The 21794-nt window shown below is 37.6% G+C and overlaps 1 protein-coding gene across 2 annotated transcripts in view; it reads right to left on the bottom strand.

Moving 5' to 3' along the window:
- Positions 1 to 277: 277 nt before the first annotated feature.
- The window catches only part of LOC130086678 (inactive N-acetylated-alpha-linked acidic dipeptidase-like protein 2), a 398589-nt gene continuing 377072 nt past the window's right edge, over positions 278 to 21794 (bottom strand). For both annotated transcript variants that reach the window (XM_056252808.1, XM_056252806.1), the window contains 3 exons: positions 20546 to 20639; positions 12909 to 13107; positions 278 to 1155 (listed from right to left, as the gene is read on the bottom strand). In XM_056252808.1, coding sequence (XP_056108783.1) covers positions 987 to 1155; positions 12909 to 13107; positions 20546 to 20639 — 462 coding nt within the window. In that variant the 3' untranslated portion in view covers positions 278 to 986. The remainder of the gene's footprint in view (positions 1156 to 12908; positions 13108 to 20545; positions 20640 to 21794) is intronic.

Below are 21794 nucleotides of genomic sequence, written 5' to 3'. Positions count from 1 at the left end.
TAGGCTACAAAATCTGCTTCAAAATCCCAGCGCTGTCGTCATCGTGTAAAGCCCGCCCCAACGTTTCTGATTGGTGCCGCGATTTCTACGGATTGGAAATGGGTTTGAATGAGCTCTTTGCCAGAATAACTTTCAGGGCAAATCTAAATTTGCCGGAAGTTGTCTGGGTTTTCCCAGGCTAGTTAACCATTACCCTGAATTCTTGTTTCGTCGACTTGACCTGTCTTATTTCAACTTTAATTGGTTTACCTGTAAAAACAACAACAACAAAAAAAACTTTTGTACAAACATTAATGAAACAAATATTTTGTTCCATTACTTTCTTTCTAGATTCTGAAACAAACGCCCCTGAGAGACTGTCACAGTAGCACACGCCGCTGCTGCTTCCTTCCTTTTTACTATCAGTAAGTTTTGCATTGTGAAGTCCGACTCCATGTTGATTGCGGATCACACCATTTCCCCTTTCCCAAAGGTCATTGCTTCCCATCTGTAAAATGGTAGGCTAGACTAGCAAATAAAATATATTCTAACATATTTTGAAACATGTTTCAAACATCAAGTTGTTTCAATAAAAAACCTGTTTTGAGTCCTGACTTCCAGTCGTCCTCTGGGGTTTATGTGACTGGAAACGTTGGTGATAAACCTGCTGGTGTTTTTTTCTCAGAACAAAAAGCCTCGACCCCGCGAGTTATAGAGTTTAGCTCTCTGACTCTTTTCTCATTAATCTTCCTAGCCTGATGTTAGAAACCACAAAGGCTGAACCATTTTTGAATGTTATTAGAGGAACAAAAACAATAACTTAGTAATGGCCTGAAGAAATTCTTCTGGTGAACATTAGGTAAATAGTGCACTTCATAATGATATCCCCTAGTTCTCAAAGTGTCTTCAGATCCATCTGAAACGTGTGTCGGAAAGAAGATCCCAGGGTTTGCGTCATATTCTGACCCCATGCGGTCTCTTTCCAGCTGTCATTGTGGCTTGTCATTTTAATTCTCAAAAAGGTCGAGTCCACTTTGAATGAGTTTCTCAGCTGAACTGATGGCACTGGACACCAGAGTAAGGGACTGGTTGACGCTGTTGTGCCAAGGGACCTCCAGGGCGTCCTTCAGGATAGAGAAGCGTGGAGCTTGTCTGCTCAAGCAATACAGAATGTTCCTGAGAGAGAGAGAGAGAGAGAGAGAGAGAGAGAGAGAGAGAGAGAGAGAGAGAGAGAGAGAGAGAGAGAGAGAGAGAGAGAGAGAGAGCAGGGTTAAGGCAAGGTTTTTCGAACTTTTAACATCCACAAATGGTTCATATACCTATTTCTCCTAAGGCGAGTGATAGCTCTTTGTTAGAGGCATTTATACAGAAGACTTGTCTTTTAAGCCTTAAGTATACTTCGGTTTTTACGCGAGTATGTGCATGAGCACTGCCGAATTTTCTGTAACCGTGCTTACTTTGTACGCACAGGTTGCCAGCGCATTGAATTTGTGTTGCATTAGTCCATTGTTCCACAAGGTGGCAACACTGGCCCTGGGCCGTTGCTTCACAGTTTAAACTAAAAATCAAGCTTCGCGTCACATTCAGCGTCACGTCAGTCAAGCTCGTCACGTCAGTCAAGCTCGCATCAGCTGACTCTCAGCTGATCCACGTCTACCTATAGGAATACAATGCCTATCACAGCATCCCATATATAAGGTCCATTCAGTACTGTAAGCAGCTTTATCACATTGATTACCCTCCCCCATCCCCAGCTCCTCCTTTCGTCCAATGATTTTATACTTCGCTTGTCTGAAGTATAAAATCATTGGTTACCCGTAAGCCAATCACAACGTTTGGTTATGACGTGTGTTATTTTCCAGCTCAGCCTTATCGAACTTCCACTGTAAACATGTATGATACGAAACCGAAACCATCGAGCGAAATACCGGAGTGAACATGGCTGACCGAGTTTTGCTGCCTCCTTAACCTTATCCTCCACCATGAGTGCAACCAAGGGGGACACAATCACAACTATCGCCTTGCCGGCCTTTGGCCTCCCCAGTTTCTCGCTGACGATCGGTAATAGTTCATAAATTGAACTTTTCCCAAAACCTGTCGGGAGTAGGGCCACAATATCACCTCAATTCAAAATGTTTAACAAACACTCTTCTTATTCGGGCTTCAGTTTGCAAATGCCGGGAATATTCTCCACAACAGAGCGAATTGCATCCCGTGTCTCCATATCCGCGGTCGTTTTCGATTTTCCCTAACCTAAAATACAATCTTAAACTCTGTGCTTAGCGTCTATGTCACGGCTCAGCCCGCCCTCTGTTCGTTGATTGGCCGGCTGTTTTCAGGCCGGAGGAAAACTGAGAGACTTGTCGATGTCTCAGACTGAGTACAGAAGCGAACTGAAATAGAGCGGAAGTACAAAGTCTGACGCAGTCAGGCTAGTTCTGTTTACCCTAAGGGGGATTTTCTCTCTTCTCCCTGCTCTTATCCATGCTAAGCTGCATGGATAGGCAGGGAGTTCTTGCCTAGAACCAAACCATAACACCAATCCAAACTGTATGCTAATTGTCAATCATCTTGATGATAATGGTCTTGACAGAACTAAAGAGACGGAACAACAACAACAGACGCCCGCATTAACAAGCACTTGTGTGAGGGGGGTTATGAGATAGCCGTAACTTTAGTTCAAAAGAATACAAAGACATTTGAATCGGTCATAACTTCTGGAGAAAGATATCACAGACAAACTGAACAAAGATGAAAACTTTCCATAGCGCATGTATCGACCGCCTCCGTTCGTTCGTGCATGCTATCAACTGGAGTAGGCCTATACTTTGCCTATACGCATACCGGTATGCTGGGTACATGTAAAAAAAAAAATATATATATATATACGTTGGGCTTTAACTGACTGTCTTCAAATGGAACACAAAGTTATAATACAAATGATTGAAATTCATATGACATTATAAATACAATAATATAAAATAATACATTAAAATAAAGCAAAATAATAATAGTTTAAATACAAAATGAAATAAATTTAAATATACAAAATCTAATTCAAATAAAAACATTAACAATAAATAAATTAAATTAATAGTATACATAAAAAAACAAAATAAAAAAATGGTAATAATAAAAATAAATAAAAATAATAGCAATAATACAAAATTCAAATAAAACAAATCAAATTCAAATAAAACAAAAATCACAGTATAAAAGTAAATAAATTAAAACAATAACAGTATTAATAACAATAAATACAAGTATTAGTCAATTATTATAAATACTGATAATAATACAAAAATAAATAAATTAAAATAATATTATAATATTAATAAATACAAATAATTAATATAGAAAATGAATAATAAATTAAATAAACCACACAAAATAATAATAGCAATAATACAAAATTAATTGAATTGAAATAAAAACAAAAATGTATGCTTCAAAAGTCACAATGTGCATGTTAAAAATGCTCAAACATTTTGAATTGTTGAATCATGAGTTTTATATCGGCACAAAATTACTTCGCTATTTGTGCTCTTTATTTATTTGCAACAGATCTCTGAGGGTCGGTGAACGCCAGTTTAAAAAATGCTGCTTTAGGAAGCTCTTCTGAGGATGAAGATGAGGATGTACCTACGAGCACACGTTCAGGTATAACAGAGAGCATAATATACATCACAAAATCAATACCAATGTGTCTTAAAACAACCTTGGAAAACCTTGGAGCAACCGCACATGTTTTCAACTGTAATCTGCAGAGAAATCACCTGCATGAACTCCTGCATAACAATCATGACAATCAAAAGACTTTGGGCCATTTCCTTCACAGTTCAGGGTCACACATTGATTTCTGTTTTTGGAGTGTTTTAACCTGCTTCACACATCTAACCTTAATAAATGAAGCAATTCTTTATCTGTAAACAGGTCAACTAAAGTTGGGAATGAGTCTCTGACCTTCAGAGACCAAAGCCTATATGAAATCCTTCTCATGAACTCTATCTTGGTAACTGAAAGGTAGAAATCACATGAGAACAGAGCTCGTTCTCATTTCACCAATTGATAAATGTAGAGCTGCCATAAATATGTTAGCTTATTGTTTGTTATCATTTTAGCAGAATTATGAAGCTTTAAAAAGACAGTACAGTGAAAGGCATTGGAGCCTTTCATCTGTGTGATATATCTAAAGTGAAAGACTGAAATGTCCAAATCTCAAGCACTTTCTCTTTCTTCCCAAAGGAAATGGTTATCCCTTTTTTAGTTTGGCCTGTGAGTCATATCACTCAGAAAGTGACTCTCCATCATTCTTATATGAATGTTCTGGGTTCAATACAAGTTAAGCTCAGCATTGAAAGTTGATTACCAAATGACATTTTGAATCCCTCCCTCCCTCCCTAACTCACTCACTCACTCACTCACTCACTCACTCACTCACTCACTCACTCACTCACTCACTCACTCACTCACTCACTCACTCACTCCCACAATGCATTTTGCTGTCCAAAGCCACGCCCAGTCTGCTATGGATACGCTTGACCGGCGTCATCTAGCGCCTTGCTTTAGCAGGAAATACTCTTTAGCAAACTTTTAGTCATGATGCCGTCGACTTGTATTGTTGGCGGGTGCAAGTGTTCAAAGAGTAAATGTTTAGGGGGAGTGAGTTATTTTCAGTTTCCAGTAAACGATCTAGCGCGAACATAAGAAAAATAGGTGAAGTTACACCATAAAGTGGGTTAAAAAAGAACTCTAAAATGTATTGCATTAAATATGAGTTAATTAGCTGTATGTTTTAATGGACATTTTTTAATCTTTGGTAATTCTTGGTAACTTTTGCTAATTTGTCTTTTGCTATTTTAGATGGTGATGATGGATTCGTTAATATCGCAAGACACTTCTCGCAAGTCTCGTCTAATCATGATTAAGCAATCAGTAATTGAGTCGTGTCTGTGATGAGAAGCTACACCTGGGAACTTTGTGTGGTAGTTATATTTAAGAAGGCAAACGTCTGCTTTGTATGTGCTGTGTTGCATGCTTCATTTCACAAGGGACTACTGTTTTATGTAAACAGCTGCAAGTTACATCTCCTCCCTCCTTTGTTCCATGACTTCCATCCATCCAAGTTACCGGGTTTACAGGTTTTATGACTTTACGTTGTAATGGCAATGAAGTTAAAACACTTTTACCAAAAGCACGACTTCCACAATCCTGATCTTTAGATGCAACAAAAGACTTGTTAAACTAATGGTCCACACTATTAAGTTGTGCAGGTTGTTAAATCATGTTCAAGTCTGGTCCTTTTTTACGATTTCAGTCATATCCTCTTTACACCAACTTTTGCTGGAGGTATTTTTATAGATCTCTCCACGAAATCTTTGATATTGATCTGGGGTCCCGGGTAACACCACCTACTTTGTTTTTAATGGAGAAAGAGTTCTCCAACAAATCGAGTTTAGCGTACAAAGCAGAGTGTCCCGCATATCATCTATTATAACCTTTATGTTACCAGGAAAAAAAGCACAATGAGATTAAGAATCTCTTTTACAAGAGCGTCCAGGCCAAGACTGACAGACACAGCTTGTTTGAGTTTAACAGATAACATCCATCAATACATACACATATACACGATCATATACATAGAGATCAGATGTGCTCCTAGTCACATTCAAATCCAGACTCAAAACACATCTGTTTAGCTGTGCATTTACTGAACGAGTACTGTGCCACTGTGCGTCCGACTGATTACACTGTGTTTTATTTCTGCATCCTCGTTTTGATTCTAAACTCAAATGGCACTGAGAATTGGGTAAGAGAGAAACATAAATTACTTAATTGGAGAAATTGAGAGATGAAACAATGCTGATGACCTGGGTCTGTGGTGGAGTAGTGAGTTTGATGTGTCAATTAAAACTCGAGGTTCTGTGGGGTGCGGACTGGATCGACTCCATTCCTAGAGCTTCCGAACAAATGGGTTTTTTGGGGTGCGGATTGATGGGGCAGTGAACCCAAGGTTACCCCGTGAGTCAGTCCTAGAGCTCCTCCTGTCCGATTTTAGGGAAAAATCGGGTCTATTGGAGAAATCAAATAGATTTTTTAGGCGCGTCGAAAGATAGCCACAGACACCGTACAATCCACATGGGATAATCTCACAGTTTAACAAGCAGCTGTACAAAATACGATACACCAGTGTTTTGCCAGTTTATGTCTTTTAATTATTTTTATAACGGTATCCACTGTACGTCTGACTGACTGCACTGTATTCTTCCTTTTGATTCTAAACTGAACTCAAATGGCACTGATAATTGGATAAGAGAGAAACATAAACCACTTAATTGGGGAAATTGAAAGATGAAACCATGCCGATGACCTGGGTCTGTGGTGGAGTAGTGAGTTTGATGTGTCAATTAAACTTGAGGTTCTGTGGGGTGCGACTGGATTGACTCCATTCCTAGAGCTTCCAAACAAATGGGTTTTTTTTTGGGTGCGGACTGATGGGGCAGTGAACCCGAGGTCAGTCCTAGAGCTCCTCTTGTCCGATTTTAGGGAAAAATCGGGTCCATCGGAGACGTCCAATGGAATTCTTAGGCGCGCCGAATAAACACCAAAGACAGTGCAAGAGTAAAACTATATGCAAAATAAGATACACCGGTGTTTTGCCAGATGAGAAGTTTATTCTATGTATCATCTTTTTACTACTTTAATTCATTTTACTCTAATTCATTTTATAACTGTATCATTTATCTCTTTTAATTCCTTTTATAACTGTTTTAATTTCCCTTGCTTTTATTTTGTGCTTATTTTCTATGCAAAGCACTTTAAATTGCCATAGTGTGATATTTTAATTCCTTTCTATGTAAAGCATTTTGAATAACTGTTTTAATTTTCCTTGCTTTTATTTTGTGATTATTTCTATTCCTTTTTATGTAAAGCACTTTGAATTGCCATAGTGTATGAAATGTGCTATATAAATAAACTTGCCTTGCCTTAAACACACACAAGCAAATCCAATCAAATTTCAATATCAATACATAACTAGTTAAAACATCTACAGCCCGATGTTTCATTCTCCAAATCGTTTAAAACTACTTTGAAAATGTCCAATGAAACCAGCTCCGTAAGTTTAAATGTACTTTGCAATTTATTCCAGGCAGAGGGAGCAGCAAATTTAAATGCCCTTTTCCCCAATTCAGTACGTACTGTACCACTGGAACAGACAGTAAGAATAATTCCTGGGACCGTAGGCTATAGCTACAAAAATACTTTTTACGGATGTACAGGTCCTTCTCAAAAAATTAGCATATTGTGATAAAGTTCATTATTTTCCATAATGTAATGATAAAAATTAAACTTTCATATATTTTAGAATCATTGCACACCAACTGAAATATTTCAGGTCTTTTATTGTTTTAAAGCAATAAAAGTGTGTATTCGTGGTTTAACTGCGACAAAAGTCCTGGGGTCTTGGACCCCTCCGATGAACTTTTTTAACAAAAATTTAAAAACGATTTCCGTTTATGTTCATGTGCAGGTTATGGAGCCTGTCACAATATCTTTCAGATATGAAAAACGTGGAGCTGCAGTCTGAGGTTCGCAGCTCCCCCGCCGAACAGCGGCCCATCGCCGGCTGAGATTTCGGCAACACACCACTGTGCTTAAGACAGGAATATATGTGGGAAATAGAAGAAAACTAATCAAAGCGCAGAGGAGAGAGAACTTTGAAAACTGGCTGCAGCGAGTTTTGGCCATAGTGCTTTTAGTTTGTTCATGAGAAAAATTATTTGGAAATGAAAGTTATTAAATATTTAACTTTTTGCAATTTCGTTTAACACTGTATAAGCAATTGTTGAGTTGTCATTCTTTTCTGGACTTTTTCATTCACATACACATGTACAGGTTGTTTTAACTCAATGTATAAAGCACAGCTCACACAGAAGTCACTTTTAAACTTTCTCTTAGTCAATGAATTTGCTTGACCAACTTGAACCCGCTGTGAAATCTGTGTGAGGAAAAATTTTGCCATCATGCAAAATCCCAGATCACATGGATTGTTATTGAAATTACTGGATTTCAATTCAATCTGAGTTTGACTTTTGGTTGGTTTTGCACTGTTCTCTGTTCTGTTTCTTGTTTCTTTACTGTTTGCTACCATTGTTACTCATTAGTTCTTGCTTTGATTTAATCACACCTGTCATGTTCCACCCCTCATTATTTTGTGTAGATCTAGCCCTCAGTTTGTGCTTAAGTTCGTCCACTATCATCAGTATTTTATGGTTGTTCTATTTGTGGTTTTGAAGATTTCTGAAGTATTCTGGGTAATTTGTGATTTAGATTTTTGTTCTTTAATAAATTACTGTCGCACCTAAATCCAACTCTTTTTCATCCCCACGCCAACCACTGGATGACACAGTAAAGGGGAAGGTTTGTTTTAGTGAATAATGACTTAAATTTGTATCTGTTTGTTTTAATTTTTATCAAATCGCTTTGGAATATAGTCATATTGGCTACTTTTAAGGTGTTTTTAATTATTTTTGAAGCTTGACAGCCCTTGGTTAACCTTCATTGTCACTGTATGGAAAATTACAAAAAAAAAACCAGCATGAACATTCTGCTGAATGTCATACAGGTTTGCAGTGACATGAGGGTGCGTAAATGATATCAAAATTGTAATTTTGGTTGAAACCCGGGTTCTCATAATGGCTCATCTGACACTTTGCAAGCTGCTTCTGTGAGTGCTTATATCGTACAGAGAGAACTAAATCTTTTTCCAATCCATTTTCAATTGCACCAATTTAATACATTGGTTAAAACTGATTAATAAACAGAGAGGCAAGTGTTTAAAACAGGGGCTGAAACAATGAAGATCAGTAAGAGGGTGTTAATTCTCAGGCCAGAACCCAAAGAGATATAATGAGCAGGTACCCTGACGAGTCTCTCGCACTTCATCCGTATGCTTCCTCTTCTGTTAATTTAATAAAAACCACTCCAGGACACGCTGATTGCCGCTGATTACAATTGCATGTCGCTTTGATAATAGCGGGCCTCCTTCAGACCAGATTAGCAAAACCAACAGACGTCAACAGCGGCGTCAAGAGAAAAGTCAAAGCAGAAATGCAGCACCCAGGGTGTGTCGTAGACCTTGAGGATTGATTGAAAGATCAAACTAGCTTTCCCCTAAACACAAAAAGGAGAAATAATCGGAGCGTCCATCCATTTTGATTGCACAGTGTTTTGCTGGCCACTCCATTATGGATCCAGCTGCAACCCAATTCCCATTAGATGCAGATCTGTAAATCCCTGCGGTTGAGGAGTGTGTGAGGACAGTGGCTAAAGATCAGCCCTTTATTCTGTTGAGCTGAGGACTGAATCACAGTCGACTGACGGATTTACTTCTATTCCCTGCAATAGTGTTTTAGCACATTATTCTGTCCTGCAGTTTTGAGATCTAGATCTAAATCAAGAAACCATTAACTCCGCAATACAGGCCTGAACTTAATATTGTGTTTGACCCTTTTTCGCTCTTCTTTGCATTTGCATTCATGGCCGTTGTCAGGAGAAACTACCAGGAACACCTGATATAAAGAAAGAATCTGTTTGTTCATTTAATTTGCTGACCTTAGATGCTTTTGTACATATAAACATTCTTGATTTTGGCTTTGTGTATTGACCTGCATTGCTGAATCATGGAACCCAAGTGCTGTTCTCTGTGATGGCAAAAGCTGATGACATCAGCACAATCGCTAAATGATGGTTACTTCAGTCCATCGACCCACGGATCCCCCTTAGGGGAATCATGGGACTATATAGGGTAATAAATTCCTATAGATTCCTACTATAATCTAATTATGCTAATTATGGTCGTTCACTATGAACAACCAATAATCTTTATGATCATACATTTTTTATGAACCTGGAGGCAAATTCTTTATTAAATTAAATATGTACAATAAAAAAACACTATAAATAGCCAATGCAGCTTTTTCTAAATGCAATATAATTGTCATACTAAGAAATTAGCATTTCTATACTGTATAGCTGAATAATAATGCAACTCTGAGAGGAAGGAGATGATTTTCTTTTTTTTCTTTTCCTTGTATATTTATTTTTTATGTTTCATTTTCAGGATGTGGCAGTCTTCTTGGCACTTATGTCTGGGATACAATTTTTTGACAGAGATGCAAATTAGCATGTCTCTCAGTATCATCTGTCCCAGTAGATGGGAAAGTGATGTCATCATTGACTCCCTAAGGAAAGCACAAGAATGTTGCTTTTGGAATAGCTCACCTGAAAAAAAACAACTTTTTTTCTTGCAGTTAGGTGCATTTCAGATAAACAGTCTACCATAATGCCAGGTGCACGCTGATTAGAAATGCAGTCCAATGTCCCAAAATACATCAGTATGGCCACTGTTTTCAAAGAAAGGCGCTGTAGCTGCTGTACTCCAGCAGAGCCAATATTTGGATTTGTATATCTGGTTATGGATCTGTAACAATCTCGAAATTATTCGTATCTGTATCCGAGTAAAACCGTAAGTGGGCGGGACTTTAACTGGAAGTTTGTCTAATTACTTGAGAAGACCGTTTTAAATGTATATCTGTTCCCTTTCATATTTATAATTTAAAAAAATGCTTTGTATAACCCATAAAATGGTTATTTCAACACATTCTCATCCCAAGGCGTCATCTAACTGACACTTTTGACCATGCGTCAACATGCCGACGCACATGGTACCCCTTAAGCGTCAATATGAGACGCTCATCCTCGGGCGTCAACTAACTGACGCTTTTGACCATGCGTCTAAATCCGACGCACATGGCACCCTTTAGCGTCAGTTAGATGACGCTTCCGTTATGGGGAGGTTTAGGTCTGGGGTAGGGTTAGGGTTAGACCACTAGGAGGCGCGTCTCATATTGACGCTTAAGGGGTACCATGTGGGTCGGCATGTTGACGCATGGTCAAAAGCATCAGTTAGATGACGCCTTGGGATGAGAACGGGCTGGTTATTTGTATTATAATTATAACATTTATTTAAATATCTTCTAATTGTTGGAGCTGATAGCCTCGTAGGCAGTGCTTCAAGATGCAGTGCGGATGTGCTTCAGGAGACCCGAGTTCCAGTTCCATAATTCTGTGACCCACCGAATTATGTGACCCTAATAGGTGCTATACTGTTTGGAGCTAATCCTAATCCCAACCCTACCGTTATGTGTACGGTCACATAATTCGGTGGGTCACATAATTCGGCACAACACCGGCTTGGGGACCTTTCCCAATGCTAAAAAATAAATATTTAAATATCTTCTAATTAAAACAATAATGCTAAATGTAAAAAAAAAACAAAAAAACGAAATAAAATAACTATTTTCAAGAGGAACTTTGTGTACAGAGTTATGTCAGGACAATCATCCACAACCTCAAATAAGAGGAGTCAGACTCTATAAATAGTTGATTAGAGGACATGGAAGTTGAAAGAAAATATTCAGTGGTTGAAAATTGCTAAAACAACTTTAATTATGCATACAAATGCAAATCTGAACAAATTATAAAGATAGCCTTATTTATAAAGATATACGTAGCCTAACATGCTTGCTGTCTCTGAGAGAGAGAAATAAGTACCCTATCATATCGCGCAAGGTTTAAAACATTTAAATAGATATATCAAGTAGTAGAAAATGTGTATGATGGAGTATCTTAGTTGATATTACTCTTGTCAGAGAGCTGGATTCTGACACCCGCAGAGACGGCAACGTGGCTATTTGATTTGCAATCGTGCTGTGCTTATTTCATAAATTAGTGTATCATATCGTACAAGGTTTACATAATTTAAATAGACATATCAAATAGTAGAAAATGTGTATGATGTAGTATTTTACTTGATATTACTCTTGCCAAGCTCTTTTTGAAGACTTTGTTTTACACTCATTCACTTGTCACACACTCATTATTGCATAGTGGTTTTAGATGTTTATGTATAATATCGTGCTATCCACTGGCTCACCTGTTATCCATCAAACACGAGGAGTGACTGTCTGCCAATTTTTTTTTTCTATTTGGCAGAATTTGTTATTCGTTTTGAAGCCATTATCCATGCCGTTCTGAATAAGGTATTCGGCTTCAGGCACATCTCTTCTGTACTCAAACCGACAACACAGCTTAGCACTCATTAGCTTAGCACTCATTGGCTTAGAGCCTCAGCCAAGCCCTCAGCCAACAACCAGGCGGATTTGTTCTTAATTCAAAAAATAATTGTCATATCATGTATGTCGTCTTGTAAAGCAGCAGATTTTGAGGGAATAGTTATTAGAATACTATATTACAGTTTCATCACTATATGTGTCCGTAAATGCATTCCATTGCATCAGCAGCAAAGAACACAGATGTGACAGCTGCCTTTGATTGCATACTGTAGATTGCTGGTCCACTATAAGAAGTGGGAATATTCCTCCTAACCAAAAATGAGGACTCCTGTTACACTTTATATTATGTTTTGCATTCTAAAAGATGCCTAAAGTCTTTAAGTATTGATCAACAAACTTGTAATGACAAACTTTTTTTTGGTAAATCTGTGTGGGGAAAAAGTAGGATAGTAAGTCCTCTGAAAAAAAGGTGTGTGCAATACTTGATGCTTTTTTGTTTTCCTTAAATGTGACAATAAATTGGCATTTTTAGCACCGCTTTCTTTTCTCTTCTCTTCTGACAAGAAACTTTTTATTCAGCTTTCATTCACCACAAACCCTCAATAATTGACATCTCTCCGTTTTCAGGTATATCAAAGTTTCCTGTGTTTCACCACTTTTAAGGGCTCTTTGTATGAATATATTATTAGTTGCATGAAAGACTTCATGTTGTAAAAATGTATGGATTCATAAATATTTTAGCATGCTTTTTGACTTTTGTGATCTTGAAAGCCACAGGTGTAAAACAATTACCTGTAAAAGCCTGGCAAAGGGTTTGGGATAAGGAAGCTTTTTTCCAGATCTCGAAGGACGTCATTGAGCATGCGTAAATGGGCTGGATCCCTCTCTTTGGGGTCATTGGCAGGACGCATGACCTCAGATTGGAAGAAGGCTGAGCTGTCCCTCAAAGATGCAGCCAGGTTCAGCAGGTCCGACCGACTCAGTGGGTCATCTAAAAAAAAAAATATATATATATATGAATGATATATTAATTACTGTGTCAATCCATTAAAACGAATTAATCAAACATTTTTCTGAAATTAACCATGATTAATTGCACCTAACATTAAAATGTATAATATTGTTTTATATTGTAATACATATTTTCACACTGAATCTCCAAATTAATGTAATGTACAAAAGCCTAATCCTGTTTTAACTTAAGCCCTGTCTGTGAAACCGGGCCTATAATTTTTTATTTAAGTGAACTTAAAGGCACATTATGTACGTTTAGCCACAAGAGGTCGGAATTTATAGAAATGTATGTTTCATGTTCCAGTGTTCTTTGTTACAGTGACGTTTGATCACATGATCACACTGCAGTAAGCTAGATCGATATTAGAATATCATATTAATAAAAGCTGGATGACTTGTGTTGCTTAACGGAATGCAATTCATTTAAAAACTTTGAAAAGTGGAGAAACTGCTGTTTTACTGTTACTACAATTAACACTCTTTCTGATTATAGGAATTTTGTTACAATGTCAAAGTCTTTTTCACTTTGGAAGAATTTAATGCATTCTTAAAAGTTTGGCGCAATTGCTAGGCATTGGACATCATCATTTTAGTCAATTTTAGGTAGAATAACACAGGCGGCCAAATTGGGCTTAATGCATTGCAGCTGCTATTAACCTCACCTTTCCATCCCTCAAAGCAGCTTTTATCCCATTTCACTTCATCCTCATAAACCTAATCATCTCAGACACACCCATCGGCTCTGTACTTGACTTCACTTGTTGTTAGCTGCAACTGTTTTGACAGCTTAAATGCGATCCTCAAAACTCCAGCAGAGCTCTGGCCCTCAAAATGAAACAGTCTAGTATTTAACGGAAAATATTTGGGCTAAATAAAGACGCACTCCTGGCATACCTCCATATGCCCGAATTCAGAATCTAACAAATGAGTCAAACCTTCCAACCCCTCTATTGTAGGTTAAACTGATCCTCAGTTTAAAGAGGTTGAATTCAAAAGAACACATCAAAAAATTCTGACATGCTTCTGCTCTGTCTTTCAACTTGCTTACTCAAGCATGCATTAATCATGTGTTGAGCTGGAGCTGTTAAGAACTGTACATCTTCTCGAAGATAATGCCAGAGCTGTGACAGGTGGGTGTGCATTTAAACAGGCTAGTATGAGGTGCCGTCTAGGGCTTAAATTAAACTTCAATCACACAAACATACATGAAACACTTGCATGCACATATACTAAGTAGGCACACATACATCTATACTACTGAATGCTCAAACAAATACATATGAAATGGACACCGACACACCTAGTCACTCACACATACAAACACTCCGTGCACATAGACTTATCAAATGCTATGTCGTTCACTGTGTCGCAAAGTTTAAGATTTCACACAGCGCACCACGAAAAAAATCGCTTGAGATTTTTGAGGCAACAGTTTCACATTTGTACTGTATATTGCTTAGCTAACCATGTGGTACCGTACTCTAATAAGCATACCCCTTTAAAAAAGAAATGCGCTTAATTGTATTGAATGTGCACTTGTAGTGCACTTGCCAGATCTTATATGAAACCCATCCTACTCACACATTCGACACATTATAACAATTTCAATCTAGTTGTGACCTCAAACTGGTAACCTACAACCCAGTTGCGCTGTTGATATCTGCGCAGGTAGTAGACGCAGGAAGATGAATCAAGCACTGAAATGGGAGGAGAGCATCAGGTGGTACTCCGGCGAAAAAAACAGCTGGACAGAAGAATTTAATTTCATATCTCGAAGCCATATCTCGACAATGCCCACGCCTTTTGCAAAGTGTGTCGCACTGATTTAAATATCGACACGGTAGGAAAAATTACTCAGCACATTAAATCACAACGGCACAATCGCACAGCGGAGGCACAGAAGGGCACACCGGCCATTACATGCACCAATGTTTAACTGCTGTGCAGTGTTTCTGTTTATGTAATAACATTTGTAATAGTAATAAAAAATAAATAAAAAGAAACATGAATGAGTTACGTTATTATCGTATTATCGTTATGAATCGACGAAACACTCGGCTCCGAAGAGAAAGCTTGAATGTGCAATGCAAGCACGCTTCCTTATATACCCATTTTGCAGGGCAGGGTGTGCGATGCAAATCTTGCACGCCAATGTGCTTTGGCTCATTTAGTCTCTCAGACGAGATCCCAATTCGTCAGTTCAGTTCTGACGTACCATTAAACGTGACTGACTCATAGGGAACTATAATTACACTGTAACAAGGACACTTTAAAAAAAGTAACTTACTCTAAAGTATACTAAAATGTACTAAAATGTCACAAGAGTAAAAATACAACATACACACATATATTGGATAAAATTAGGAATTGTAATTACACTGAACTATTTTTAATCAATACCTATTAAATTGAATAAAATACCCCCCCCCCCCAAAAAAAAAGCTAAACACAGAGTGTTGGGCATTATTTGAGAATATGTGCTTATTATTCTTATTATTTATTCTTTGGAGGATATTCAAAACTTTAAGCAAACACAGAAAAAAGCTAAACTTTTCTACAAACTTCAACACAAACTGTCTTATTCTTTCTGTCTTTCTTTGCAGAATGAAAAGATCTCCCTGCAGGAGGATTGCTGTAACTTATCACTCAGTGTAACACAGACAGAAGAGGACCAAGTGAAAATGACATGAACCCAACAGAGGTTTACAATTTTCACAAATGACGAAAACCAAGCATATCACATACATATCACTCCAGTGTTCCTGTGTATGTTTGTGCCAAGGGCTGCAGACAACCACTGCAAGAGAGACGTAGGAAAGTAACCATAAGACACACATGCAGGTATGAAATTACTGTACACTGTAAACCCGAATAAGTTTGCACAACTCAATCAGTTGCCTCAAATTTTTTAAGTTAAGAAATTCAAACTTTAAGTAAGCAGAACTGACATATTTTTATTTTGTATTTGTACATTTGAAGTATTCTTAACTTGAAATGTTTGAGTACACTAATTAATTCATTTAACTTAAAATTTCATGTAATCTCAATGTGAACACTTTTATTAGTATAAACTTAGCTAGCTTTAACAAGCTAGTTTGCTAACATACTATTTTGTTAACATCTTAACAATAGTATGCTATACAGTAACACTTGCAGCAATATAAAGGTTTTATTTGCTCTCAAATCAAGCTCATGCACCACTTGTCACCATGATGGTAACTAAACCAACATTAACAGAAATTCTTCTAAATTAGCATAACGAAACATTAATCATTACTAAATCACCCGCTTAACATTAATCTTGCACAAAAAAACATTGTATTACACTTAATTTTAGCATTTACTCTCCCTTTCGAGTGCCATCGGCAAAGCATGCTGGGAAATATACATCCCAGCCGTTTCAGTTAAACTAAAGTTCGTCTAAATTAAAAGAAATAATTTCATAAAACTCAAAACAATGAAACAGTTCAGTTTACTTAAAATATATCAATTCTGTGAACTTGAAAGAAAAAGAAAGTGCTAAATACTCATAAAAGTTAATTTGACTGAACTAATTAGTTTAATTTAAGTTTTTCCTACTCAAACCAATTAAGCATTTTGAGCGTTAGGGTTTACAGTGTAACATACTATCACATTGGTTATATAAAATTTTATTCATATATATATATATATATATATGTGTGTGTGTGTGTGTGTGTGTGTGTGTGTGTGCATACTACAGATATGTTTCTTAGGTGGCATTTACAAACAGCTTGACGGAGCTCAAAGGAATGGCTCTGAATGCAGGGATCTCAAGATGCTTTTTAAAAAAAGTTGGACTATGTACTGACACGCTGTTTTAAAAATGCAATGCTTTCCACAAAAGCTTAAAAAAAATCAGTGTGAGACGTGATGCAACACCTCAAAAATATCTGTCTGATTGTGTGTGGCTGCAAAAGCGGTGTTTTACAACAGATGATTTCTTTTTCACAAATGATTTTAATGTGCAAACTATCGTACGGCCAAAAGACAACAGGATGTCAGCTATTTGAAGCAACACCTCTAAAAGTATAAGAGGGCGCCTGTGATACACGGCAACAGCTTTGTCTTCAGGAGCCATTTGTTTAGCTATAGCGTAGTTAAGAATCCTAGCAAGCATTTCAAGAAGTGTGTGCCTCTTTGTCCCAGCTTTCTGACACCTGACACCACAATTATATTTAGATGTTTGCTTCCAAAATGTTTGTTTGTAGCAGCAAGAAAACTGATTTGCTGTCTACAACATGGAGTAACATCCGTGAATGTCATTTACAAATGTTACTAGGCAACCAGTAGTGGGAACTCCCAAAGCGACCTCACCGCCAGCCACTGGCGACATGCAGCGACAAAGTCACTGGTAGCGTGAATGCAGCATGAGGCCATAATCACTCTTCCCGCATGAGCCTTCTGACTTTCTGTTAGTAGCTGTAGTAAACTACCTTTTCAAAAGAGAATAGCTTAACTTTGTAGTGATAACTACATTTTAAAGTAGCCTCGCTTCACCAATAACAGCCTCATCAACTTATCTTGCAGCAAGTAATTTGTATGATTTCAGATTATGTCTGGCAGTCTTCATTCTTCACATTGCTGAGTCACTCTAAAATAATCTGAACATCAATGAGCTGTCTAAATCTTAAGGGAACAAAATATCTCAAAGGTTTCAATTAGCCATGACTCTTTGATCTCACTCAATACATTATTCCTCATGAATACTGTCATTTCATGTGCCTCTGAAACTCCTACCACAGCATAAGGAGAGAATGTCCTAACCACCCTTCATCTACTTGCCCCATTCTTTATACACTAGTGTACACTACAAATCAAACTCTGTAGTAAATTTGCTTATTTTGATCTTTAAGACCTATATCTAAATGCTTAAATGCTTCCCTATAAACAGTAATATTGTGAAATATTATTACAATTTAAAATCATGACTGTTTTCTCAGGATTCTTTGATGAATAGAAAGTTATACACAAACAGCATTTAATTCAAATAGAATTCTTCTGTAACATTATCGTGTCTCTACGGTCACTTTTGATTAATTTAATGCATTCCTGCTGAATAAAAGTATCAATTTCTTGAAAAACACACTGACCCCAAACTTTTGAATGATACAGTGTATGTAATATTTATTATGGTCAGGGAATTCTAGTTATGCTTCTACCCACTCTTGATTGAGTCGGTGCCCATGAACAATCAAGACTTTATATATGAATCTACAACGCATTCTCATCCTTTGGCGTCATATAGGCGACGCCATATGACATTTCGTCGAAATCTTACGCACATGGCATCCTTTAGCGTCAATATAACACGCATTGTTATGGGTAGGTTTAGGTCTGGGGTAGGGTACGGTTATGACGCCTTGGGATCTGGGTCTCATATTCGCGCTAAACGATGCCATGTGCGTTGGATTTAGACGCGCGTCACCTGTATGACGCCTTGGGTTCTGCGTCTCATATTGACGCTAAAGGATGCCATGTGCGTAAGATTTCAACGAAATGTCCAAAGCGTCACATGTATGACGCCAAAGGATGAGAACGGGCTGGAATCTACTGCATAAGCACTGCATTTAAAGGGGTCATATGATGTGGTTTCTTGTTACAAAGCTCAAAGTGTAAAACCTAAAGAGATATTCTTTATAAAAGTTAAGGCTCAGCCACTCCTTCCTAAAATGCTTTGTTCAAACAAGCCCCCACAAATCTAAGTAAGTATTTGGGGGCAGAGTTTCATAACACCGCTCACATATATAGGCCTATGCAAAGAAAGAAGGCGTAACTTTTATTCTCGCTGTATTATTAGGCTTGTTTGAGATGAGCAAAATCTGCGCAGAACTGATCACCGGTGATCACCGCGAGATGCATTCCGGTTAGAAATGTGTCCGAGTGCGGTCTGCCTTGCTCTGATGTCATGAAACTCTCGCGACCGCAAGGCACACGTGGCGGATTCTGCAGTCGAGACTCGAGCGCAGTTGCTCTCCACCGATTGCGCTGATAAAAAGCATGATGGGAAACGACTTTTTGACAACACAGCTTAATGCTCATTGGTTTAAACAACCGGTGTTGTTCTGTTTTAAAATGTTTGTTTTTAAAACTCTGATATCATGTTTTATGTGTGTTCTGCGCATTTTTCGGAGGACTGTTTCCAGAACCTGCAAGAGTACAAGGTCGGCTGTGCACAAAGACTGATACTAAATACAGTCTGGCGCTTCTGACAATTAAACCAAATAGACAAAATAATGTTCTTTTTAGAACTATCATATGACCCCTTTAACTGACAAAGAAAGTCAGTACAGTGACATCACAGGTTTTACCAAAACAATGACATTTGGAGTAGACTTCATTCCTTCAAACTCCAAATACCGAACAGACTGAACAGAACAGTTATATCTGTCAGGAAACAGCTGGGAGTGCCATTCCATCACCAGTATGTGAAATAATGATGAGATAAAAAAAATATTTCAGATTTTTTTGCTTTCCAAACAGTGACAGTGAAAATAACTTCACGAAGCATCTGTGGATGATGTGGGATTTTCTCAGGCATGCAATGCCGCTGCATCCAGTACAGTAAAACAAAAGATCGGACACGAGTGTTTGGTGCTTGTCTGATGAAATATCAATACTGCACAGCATTAAGGGCTTTGCAGTCTGTCTTCATGTGGCAAGATTATGTGGCAATTACATTTCTCACCTGTCCTCTTCTGTACGTTCATGAATATTTAAACACAAAGGCGCACCGCTTTGACGACGTTAGAGAACAGATTCAGAGGGGCAGCTTTGAATGTCTCTCGGCAGAGGTGAAAAACAGTCATACCTGCGAGGCACCGTATAATGATTTTATGTTATTGAATATCTAAAATCCAGTTCTGCAAGTCTTTGGCTTTAATTTCTGAATGTTCTGTACATTTTCAGTCAAAAGCTAATTACTACCCCTGCCCTGGGTTTATTTTGCTTTGATGAAGTATAAAGTGTTTTCCTCTAGTGGGAATGTTGTCCGTTTTTTGTTCCCCCTAAAGATTTTTGGTGAAAAATGCCAGACTGATGTCCAGTCGGGTCTGAAGCTTATAATCCTATTTGATCTGAGCACCGGGTGAGCCGAGAAATGATTTGCACCCATTTGTATTTTACAAATGCAGAAATCAAGGTCATTCTTCCAACGCTCCGGTAAACTGTGATGGAAAGATCGATATGTCCACCCAAACAGATGATCTCTCCATAAATCATCTTTGGAAGGAGTGAGTGGTGACACAGAGCTGGCTCAGCCTGTAATGCTTGAGTTACATCCTCAAACAAACTTCCAGAAAAGTCCTGCCAGTTATAAATTGATGAGGAACACCATTTTATTTTATTTAATTTTTATGTAAATTGTAAAAAAAAACGTACGAAAGGTGCATTCTTACCTTTGAGTTTGTTCTGAACATCCAGTGCGATATCCAAAGGGTAAAATAGAAGAACGGGATCTGTAGCAAGTCGCAGGATGGCCTCAGCTGTTATCTAAAGCGGCAAAAGACAAAACGGTCCATTAACAAGTCAGTTTGGATCCTTATTCTTTGAATAACAAAAAAATGAAAAATATAACATAAATAAGTACATTTATAAAGGTTACAATCAATACTGTTGCAAAAACACCTTAAATAAAAACACTCCTATTTAACTCAAACATCATATGGCTTTTTCTTTTTAAAAATAAATGCTGTTCTTTTGAACTTTCTATTCATCCTTCACTCCTGAAAAAAATAAATAAATACAGGAAATATGTTTCTTGAGCAACAAAGCAGCCGATTAGAATTATTTCTAAAGGATCATGTGACACTGACAACTTTGCCATCACAAGAATAAATTACATTTTAAAACAGATTAAAAATAGACAACCGTTATTTTAAATTGTAATAATGTTACACAATATTACTGTTTTTATTTATCAAATAAGGGCATCCTTGTTGAGCATTAGTGAGTTAAAAAAAAAAAAAAAACATTAAAAATCAAACAAAGTTGAAAAAAGAAGAAGCAAATATTGCAACTGAACTTGATAGTCAGTGATCATAACATATTTATTTTATGAAAAAGGACACACAAGAAAAAAAAAGTGTGGATGAGGGTGAAGTTGATCTTGTTACCTACAATAATTGTGCAACTTAATTGAAGATACTATTAAATAATTTATCTAGCCATCCACTTGGCTCACAAATCTGGCACTTTAGGCAAACTTTCTTATTCTTTTGCATGACGTTGTTTTAGCAATGGATTGTTCTACAGCAAACATCATGTTTTAAGTGTTGAAATTGTCCGTGAGTGCTCGCAATGCTTCTTTCTAATAGGCTCAGATAACAAGAGCATTTTTTAAAGCTGCCAGTCCTTCAATACTGAACTATAATTATTGGTTGCATTCGGTCTTATCTTTCTGCCTTTCCATTGATTTTCACTCTCTTGTTGGATTCCGTTGCTTTCCGCCCCAGACACTCCGCATTGGCATCTGATGGGTGATTGTAACTTGCAGACAGCAAGATCCGTACTGAACTTTTCCTGCATCCACAGTTGTCACGGATCAAACATTATAGATTCTCCTGATGTCCCTTCATGTTCTGCATGAGGTTAACACATGGGCTGGGAGACTGCGCAGCATGAACACGTATCAACTGTGGTTTTATC

This window comes from Rhinichthys klamathensis, unplaced genomic scaffold (assembly GCF_029890125.1).
Source record: "Rhinichthys klamathensis goyatoka isolate OS25496 unplaced genomic scaffold, OSU_Roscu_1.1 h1tg000098l_1, whole genome shotgun sequence".
Lineage (NCBI taxonomy): Eukaryota > Metazoa > Chordata > Actinopteri > Cypriniformes > Leuciscidae > Rhinichthys > Rhinichthys klamathensis.
Note: the sequence above shows the minus strand (reverse complement) of the source record. Positions and strands in the feature narration are given on the sequence as shown.